Source organism: Cibotium barometz, chromosome 47 (genome assembly GCF_041138505.1).
Source record: "Cibotium barometz isolate CiBa-2024 chromosome 47, ASM4113850v1, whole genome shotgun sequence".
NCBI classification, from domain to species: domain Eukaryota; kingdom Viridiplantae; phylum Streptophyta; class Polypodiopsida; order Cyatheales; family Cibotiaceae; genus Cibotium; species Cibotium barometz.
The window spans coordinates 962,859-971,781 of NC_141092.1; the positions used below are offsets into that span (position 1 = coordinate 962,859).

Below are 8,923 nucleotides of genomic sequence, written 5' to 3' on the forward strand. Positions count from 1 at the left end.
ACTCCAACTGTCATCCTCCCCGCTGCTAGATTTGGTCCAACTTGAGCACCTGCGTACAAAAATTTGCAAGTGTGCCTCTTCATGACAGATACATCCTCCTACCATGGGCTCCCACCACCTCTATACTAACACAAACACCGTTGTGGTAAATCCACACTACCATCATGCATTCTTGGCATGCCACAACTAGCCACTCAACACACATCATCCCACATATAAAAACACCCTTATGCCCAAAATTTTAACCCATGCCCACTCTCTACATAACTTGAAGAACAACATGGAGCTTGGGAGGAAATTTTTGCTCTAGATTTCTTCGATTCAGGCTTGTTCATGCCTCTCGAGTGGGGTTTCCTTTATGTGCTTTTTGCTAGGGTTCATGTGCTATTCCCTAGCCATATAATCCCTACAGTTTTAGGTAGGGTCCTTTATGTGATTTTTGCTAGGGTTAATGTGCTATTCCCTAGCCATATAATCCTCGCGGTTTTAGGTAGGGTCCTTTATTCCTAACCCCTACTTACAAACCTGAGAAGTCAAAACTCTCAAGTCAAAACTCCACCTTTCATTAGCCAACACACACCACCATTTTCTCCTTGGGTTACATCACGAGCCACTTGTATGACTCTTGAGTCCCCTTATAGATCCTTTGTTCTTCTACATAACACCATTATTGGGACTTGGTTACAACACAAAAGACATAACAAAAATCAAATGATGACTAAACATCACCACCAACTACAACAATATAATGCCTACCATGCTCAAAGATAAAAATGGATGTCTGATAAATGGATGTCTGATGTATGGCATCTTGGCCCACAATGCCATGTTGTCCCATAATCATTGCATGTTTTCCCAAAAGCAACAATTTGTACCATATTATACCTCTTCCCCCCCTCCTCTCTCTATGACCCAAGATTCCTTATATACAATTCACCTAGCTGTCTTATATGCATTCCACCGAGCTCTCTTACCTCCATCCTATCTTAGCTATGTCTATGGTCCAAGCACCCTTACAACCATTCCACCTAGCTCTCTTACCTTATAGAACCCCGATCAAAATCCCTAATTCTTGCGAGGGTAGATAAATCTACACTGCTAGTCGTGGGTCAAGTTGACCAAGAACATGTAATAGCAGTTGGTCATGGTCAAGTTGACCATGACCAAGAACATGTAATGACAACTTGCTGTAACTAAATAGATTTGGAACTCGGCCGAGTATTGTGCCTAAGAGATGAATTTCAAGTTCTTCCTTCTATACTCTACAAGCCCCCCAAGATCAAAGCAAAGTGTCCAATCCATGATAATATGGGCGGACGAAATAAGGTAGCCATTTGTTTGGACAAGGATAACAACCGGGTGAACTCTATGAAGCCTATCATACTCATAGTTACATACTAACCTAACTATGGTCTTGGATGGTTGCATGTGAGAGTTTTCCCTTGGAGGTCTCTCTACAAATGGTAGAGCCGACAATAGCCATTATAACACCTATACTTTATAATTTATTTTTTAATTACCCTAGCTTAGTTTTAATTCTCAATTAATTCTTTCAATTTTTTTTGTTTGATTATAAGAACGCTAAATGCACATAGTGATAATCTATGAAGTATGCTAAAGCTTTGTAAAAATGAGTTCTAGAAGTGAATTCTTGTGACTAAGCTCTTTTCATCTTAGTGATAGCCTATGAAGAACAATAAAGCTTTTGTAAAAATGATATCTAGAAGTGAATTCTTGCGACTACACTCTTTTCAATCTTAATTCAGACTTGTGTCTACAATGCAAAAGAAGAACATGTATCGTTCTAAGAACCTTTGTCTTTGTTTTTCATGCATGTGCACACACTTACCCCAACTTAAGCTCCATGCTTTTCCATGACACACATGCACCTACACATACATGTATAAAACACACACGCACCTACACACACATGCATAAAACACACACGCACCTACACACACATGCATGGAACACACATGCATGTATAATTGGGTCTTATTGTGATGGGGGGGGAGCAACCATTTACTGATTGTACCAGCTGGCTTCCACATTGCTTGATGGGCTCGAAACATGTGCTTAACTCCACCTAGGAGTTGTTCTCACATGTTACTTCTACAAAGCCCATTCACCAAGCAGTTAAATAACACTGGAGGCACATTGGAATTAGTATAAGTGGCACTTTCTCCATCATTCTGCAACCTCCCACCGTCAATTGTTTCTCTTAAATTTTTCCTTTCAACCACCACCACGGTGCACATTAGAATTAGTATAGGTGGCACTTTCTCCATCATTCTACAATCTCCAACACTGTCATTTTTCGGAGTTTTTTTTTCTCTCTTAAATTTTTCCTTTCACAGCGACCACCACCACATTGGAATTAGTATAGGTGGCACTTTCTCCATCATTCTACAATCTCCCACCCTGTTACTTTTCAGAGTTTGTTTTTCTCTCTTAAATGTTTCCTCTCAACGACCACCGCCATCGTGGTGGTGGTCAATTGCATTGAGTGTAGGAACAACTACCTACAATACTACGATACCAATCCATCATCGACAATACTTGCATTGCCACCTCTAGCTGAGCACATGTGGTTTTTTGTGCTCCCAATCCATCATTGACAATAACTGCATTGCCACATCTAGCTAGGCATATTGTGCTCCCAACAAGTGTTTAATCAGCCACATACTTCAGCCACGTAGGATGCTGAGCTGGACTCCGGAGTGCCGTGCCACATCATAGTCAATCAAACAAGTGTTGACTCTTGACTCTTCTAACTTGTTTCTAACTTGTTTTCTCCTCGTTTTTTCTTTCTTGTGGCAGGGTGTGGGTACCTACCACTTTTGGCGCTCTTGACCTGTCCTCGTAGTGTAGTCATTAAAAGCTTTTTGCGGGGGAGCCTTTCGAAGCTTTCTCGTCCTACGTCTCTGCACCTTACTCTGCCAAAAAGGGCGGAAAAAAAAAAGAAAAAAAAACAGTGTGTTTTGTGTTTATTTAGTCCTTTTTCGTGGGAATTTGCAATTGTCTCTCTTTTTTAAAAATGGATTTTTTAAATTCAGAATTGGAGAGAATAAATATTAAAACCCCTCTGTTTTTTTCTTCATGTTTCTTGTGCCCTTGTCATGTCCTGGGCTTTCTTTCTATGATTGCTGTCCCAGGTCCTTTTGTCTGCCCCGGTCACTTCCATTAGTCACCTGGTTCACTCCTCTCTGAGCTCTGAGACTCTCAGCAGCGGCCCCCCCGCCCCCAAAACACCCACACACAGAAAATTTGCTTGGGTTGGGGTCTGCTTCTGCCATGGTAGTGGCGTAGCTCTGCTTGGACATTGTAGTATTGTACCCGTATATACATATGTGTGTGTGTATACCGTATGTTTGTATGTATGTATGTGTGTGGGTGGATCTGTGTGTGTGTGTGGGGGGGGGGGCTGTGGTATGATGAGCTCTTGGACTGCATTCAGTGAATTGCCCACATGAGACGCTTTATGTTACTTCGTCATGAGAGAGAGAGAGAGAGAGAGAGAGAGTGAGTGTTGGGTACAACAAAGAGCTTCTGGGGCTGCAGCCTGCTCTTGTTGTCACGCCCATCACAGGAGGATCCATCATGGCCCTGTGAGAGGCTACATCATGGCTTCCCTCTGCATATTGGGGTCTTTTACCAGGTGCCCATCTCTTCAAACAAGCTGGCAAGAAGCTCTCTGACTACCACTACTGAAAAGCATCGACGGCCCCTCATAGCCCCTGGATTCTATACAAAGGTCAAGCCCCATTACATGTTAAATTCTGCAGTTTCAGCATTGGTTACTGCAGAAGGTACAGGGGGGCCATGCGTGCTTGCGCATTGCCCTAGTTTGCAAGCGATAAAACACAGCCCATTTTGCTGCCCTTAAAGAAAACCAGAGAAAAACTTGCATCATCCCACTAGATTAGACATGGATCTTTGGGCTGATGGGTTGTTGCTACAGTGTTTCAAGATCACTTTTCCCTGCATTTAATGGCCTCCATCCCCCTCAGTATCCAGAAAACTGGTGATGTGTGGCAGCTCATCAAGGTATCTCATGCCATGTCATGTCTGTTCTTTTCAACCTTATAAACCTTGAGCTGCTCGAGTTTAAAGTCCTCTCAGTGGTAGGGTACACCTTCACACAATCAATGCAGAGTTTTTTTTGTTCTCATTCTATACGGGATGTTGATCTACCATGCCTATTTTTGTCTTTGCTTTGCAGGTGCTGATTAGTATAAACAGCCTAGATGTTGAGAGGAGGAGAAGGGGTGCCCAGTAAGGAGATGGACATCAACCATGTGCTTCATAGCAGCCGTCGGAAATCATCCCCTCTTTTGTCAGAAGAATCATCTCTCCACCATGATGCCCTCCCCTTCTCTTCAGAAAATAAACATAAGCAGCAGCCAGGGTTAGAGAGTAATTCAATGCAAGCCATTGCATCAAGTGGCCAGCATACAGAGAGGAGTGCGGCTTACTTTCGGTGGCCTCCATTGTCACGTTCTCATGGAACTGCTGAAGAGAGAGCAGCTTACTTCAGTGGCCTACAGAAGGAGTGTGTATCTGAGACAAATGAGAGGGCACCATCTGGACAGCAGGCTACTACCCTCTTAGATCTCATGACCATAAGGGCATTCCATAGCAAGGAATTGAGGAGATATAGCCTCGGAACAGCAGTAGGATTCCGGACGAGGAATGGGATGGTCACCGACATTCTGGCCATTATTGTTTTTGTAGCTCGGAAAGTCCATAAGCAATGGCTTCATCAGCTTCATCAGCTTCCTCCAGTGCTTGAGGTGCAGCTTCTCACAATACACTGTGAATTTGTTAATAGAATTAAGCCTTTTCTTAATTTTTCATCATGCTAAGACAAAGCAGTTATTCGGAGCGTACACGTGATATAACATTGTGGTGCTTGTGAGGGCATGCAAGAAGCATTTTGTAATATGGAAAGTTTTCTTTTGACAGTCATGCGAAGCATAGAAATTGGCCTTTCCATTATCTCCCTGAGTATTTCATCATACCTATCACCCCCCCCCCCCCCCTTTCTCCCTCTCTCTCTCAAGCCAGCATCGGTAGTGTGCATCTTGAAAAGCTACTTGAATCTACTGATCTTCCCATTATACCATTTGCGTGCTGAACATTTGAATCTACTGATTTTCCCATCTTGAAAAGCTACTTGAATCTACTGATCTTCCTATTATAACATTTGCATGCTGAACATTTTTAAATCAAAAGCTTTGCAGGGACCAGGAGGTATCTGGTGTGATGTGGATGTTGTAGAGTTCTCCTATTATGGGGCTCCAACAGCTACCCCAAAGGAGCAAGTTTACACTGAGTTGGTGGAGGGCTTACGAGGAAATGATCCTCATATAGGTCCAGGCTCTCAGGTATGTTACTCCCTTCATGTAAAAGAGTATATCTTAAGCAGATTGGCTCATGTAGTGTCGAAAATGCTAGCAATCGTTATGGTGTGTTTTAAGCTACTGAAATCTTTTCTACTAGGTGGCAAGTCAAGAGACATATGGGACACTTGGAGCTATAGTTCAAAGTAAAACTGGATCACGTCAAGTTGGATTTTTGACCAACCGACATGTTGCTGTGGACCTGGATTATCCGAACCAGAAGATGTTCCATCCATTGCCACCAATCCTTGGTCCGGGTGTATATTTGGGTGCTGTGGAAAGGGCCACCTCATTCATCACAGATGACTTGTGGTATAACATTTTTGCAAGCATGAACCCAGGTTTGAAGTCTTTACTAGATGTGTCAGTTTTTCCCATCCCATAAGCTTTCAGTATTGTGTGGGGTCTCATGCATATAGTTGTTTGGAAATTGGCAGAGACGTTCGTGCGGGCAGACGGTGCCTTCATTCCTTTTGGAGACTGCTTTGATATGTCACGAGTGAACACCACTGTCAAAGGGGTAGGTGAGATGGGAGCAGTAATGGTTTTAGATCTCCAAGCGCCGGTAAGCAGCATTGTAGGAAAGCAAGTGATCAAAGTGGGGAGGAGCTCAGGCCTAACAAAGGGAAGCATCATGGCTTATGCCCTTGAGTATAACGATGAGAAAGGCATCTGCTTCTTCACAGATTTTCTCATTGTAGGAGAAAATGGGCAGGCATTCGATTTAGAGGGTGATAGTGGAAGCCTCATACTCATCGTGGGAGGAGAAGGTGGTGGGAAACCTAGGCCTGTGGGTATCATATGGGGAGGAACTGCGAATCGGGGCCGCTTAAAGCTTCGGAATGGGTGCGGGCCAGAGAACTGGACAAGTGGAGTTGATCTTGGTCGTCTTTTAGACCTGCTCCAGCTGTCTGTGATCACAAGCAGTGAGGGACTTGCAGGTACTCTTCTGTAAAAATTTGGTCCATTCATTCTTTTTGGTTTAACTCGAAGGCCAGGCTTGCTGGTCCTTGTAAGTCTGTGTGTATACCAGCATGTAGCCAACTGGTGTGGTTGAGGGCTACAATGGCATGCATATATTAGCTTGTTTTCAGAAGTAGGAAAGCCTCGCAGTATGTATCTTTCTTAGTAGTGTCTAATCTCCTTACTTCACTGATACGACATTAGCTGCAGTCGAGGAACAGAGGCAGTGGACAGTGGGATTAGTAATGGGGCCAACTGTGGAAGAGACATCAGCCGGCGGTCATGGAGGTAGGGAACAAGACAGAGGGGAAACAAGCCAACCTGCAGGTTATGAAGAACTCTCAACTGCTGATATGCAAATCCGGAGTGAGCAGCAACATACAGGCAATGAACAGATGGGTGGGGCTCATGATGAGCGGCCACCCATCAGTACATCAAAAGAGCCGGCTTCTGCTATATCTACCGTGGAGCTTGAGCTTTTAGATTTTGGTTTTACTCAACACGATCTGCAGCCCGAGCATAATGGTATTGCTGGCAACAATGATGGTGGCAACAGTGAAGACCTCTCCTTCGGCCTTCATCTGTTCGATAGACATGTAAAAAAGAGGAGGCCATCAGAGAGCTAAATGAGCCAGAGGGGTTTTTGGAGGTCTGAGTAGGTGAATGAAGGGAAGAGGGCTCAAAAGTCAGCTAATCAAATGTCTAATCTCCATGCGTTGGCTCTACAGAGCTATTCTATGTTTTGCTGTCGGATAGTCCATACTCTGAACAACATAGCAGCTCTCTTCCCTTGAGCTGGATGTGCCTTTTACAGAGCTGTAAATTTAGTTACTTTTAGCTGGTTGAATTTGAATGTACTTTCTGCAGCCCTCCATTCAACTGACGTCTCTCATGGTCTATCTTTATGTATTGAAGTAGCACCTTCACATTGTGTTGCTTCTGTTCTGTTTTCAAGACCCCAACACTAGTGTTAGGTTCCAAGGCAGGCCAATAGTGCTTATTCTTTTGATGTGGCTACTGGTCTCACACTGCTTTATAGTGAAGCATTCATGTGGGTGAGAACTCTCTTATGTTCTATTTTAATTCAGACTCGGGATTATTAAAGAAAAAATAAAGAGGAAAAAGCAACGTAAATAGAAGAAGTCTTTAAACAGGAAAGACACTCGGGTACCTTTGAAAAATTAAAAGAAAACAAGGAAAAGCTTGAATCTTTCACTAAACAGAGTGTGAAATTACAAGGAAGCACTGCCATTATGCAATCCAAATGTCTTTGGCATGAAGCCCTTTCAAGTTGACAAAGTTTGCCAAATTGTACATGCAATCCCATCTAGAGGTCTAGAGATAGAGTCATGAGTGAGACTACTTGAGGTATAAGCTAGTTGGGATGTTTCAGTCAAAGGGCTAAAAAAGATGAGGAAAATCCATAGGACCCTGCTTATAACTGTTAAGAAACAAGAAACAAGTTCAGTCTCACTTTCTTTTTGGAAACCCTCATGAAACAATTTAGGTCTACCTAGAACTTGGAACCCTGCCTCTTTCTCTCTTGGAATGTATGTAAACATTAGCTAAGAGCTTATGTGAGAGCCTTAATGCATTAGGCCCAATGCATAAGCCTTCATTGTAGAGGCCAAATTCATGAAGTCCAATGGACAAGTCATTGTGCATTAGTTCAATGTTAAATATCTTTTGCATAAGCATTAGCTATAAAGTACAAGGGATTATTTTTATTATAGAGAATCCATGCATAAGGGCTTAAGCATAACTCATTATTTAGATTCTTCGTGTTGCTATAAATGCTAAAAAATGGTATTCTCTTATAGTGTTTTAGAAATAACTTACACTTATTAGATAAAATGGGAGAAGGTGCAAGTTGTAACTTGTTTCATTTTGTCCTAATTATTTCTTTTTGCCTTGCAATATTCAATTGCAAAGGTTATTGCAAAGCTTATAACAAGGCTTATTAATGAGAGTTACACCAAGGATTATTGTGACATGTCAATAGCGAGGTTTGTACCAATGATGATTGTGAGCTTTTGAAGTAGACATAATGTTTTTTTTAAAGTATACTAGTCTTGGAAAAGGTTTCATGATAATACTATATATACTATTGTCGTGAGATAGACAATTTTGTTGAGATATCGAGCTCAACTTGTGCGGATATGGATGAAATGCCATGATGACAGATTTACATTTATAACACTAACATGGTTGGTGAGATTATGGGTGATATACTGCCATTGGTTTACAGACTCTCATAGAATATGGGTGATATGCTACCAATGGTTTATTGGTTGTCACAGATCATGGGTGACTATGGGTTACAGACTGTGTGACCACTTTGGTCTCCTAGAATTATGGCATAGTTATAGCGCCAGCTCATGTAGTTGGGTTCACACTATGGAGTGACCTTAGTAGGAAAGTACTTTCCCTTATAGTATGTAGAATCAGTGAAGGTGGTGATGATGGTACACAAAGTATGTGTTTCTCTCCCTCCACACAAAAAGAAGAGATGGATTTGACAAAATTATTGAATTTGTTGGACTTCAGAGGTTATGCTC

At 42.4% G+C, this 8,923-nt stretch overlaps 1 protein-coding gene across 3 annotated transcripts; it reads left to right on the forward strand.

Annotated features, from left to right (window-relative positions):
* Nucleotides 1-3,099: 3,099 nt before the first annotated feature.
* LOC147611246 (protein NARROW LEAF 1-like) lies at nucleotides 3,100-7,228 on the forward strand. 3 transcript variants are annotated; one of them, XM_086785058.1, is made up of 6 exons: nucleotides 3,100-4,047; nucleotides 4,223-4,793; nucleotides 5,244-5,387; nucleotides 5,503-5,743; nucleotides 5,840-6,343; nucleotides 6,570-7,228. In XM_086785058.1, the coding sequence occupies exons 2-6, from the start codon at nucleotides 4,248-4,250 to the stop codon at nucleotides 6,989-6,991; spliced, it is 1,857 nt and encodes a 618-aa protein (XP_086641184.1). In that variant the 5' UTR covers nucleotides 3,100-4,047; nucleotides 4,223-4,247; the 3' UTR covers nucleotides 6,992-7,228. The 3 variants fall into 3 exon arrangements, with proteins under 3 accessions (XP_086641184.1, XP_086641186.1, XP_086641185.1); XM_086785060.1 differs by having other exon boundaries at nucleotides 6,576-7,228; XM_086785059.1 differs by having other exon boundaries at nucleotides 4,006-4,124.
* The last annotated feature ends 1,695 nt before the right edge of the window (nucleotides 7,229-8,923 follow it).

Coding starts and splice junctions, on each gene's coding strand:
- LOC147611246 (XM_086785058.1), top strand. CDS start 4,248: ATGTTGAGAGGAGGAGAAGGGGTGCCCAGTAAGGAGATGGACATCAAC. Junction 4,794..5,243: donor AGCTTCCTCCAGTGCTTGAG/GTGCAGCTTCTC, acceptor AAAGCTTTGCAG/GGACCAGGAGGTATCTGGTG. Junction 5,388..5,502: donor ATATAGGTCCAGGCTCTCAG/GTATGTTACTCC, acceptor CTTTTCTACTAG/GTGGCAAGTCAAGAGACATA.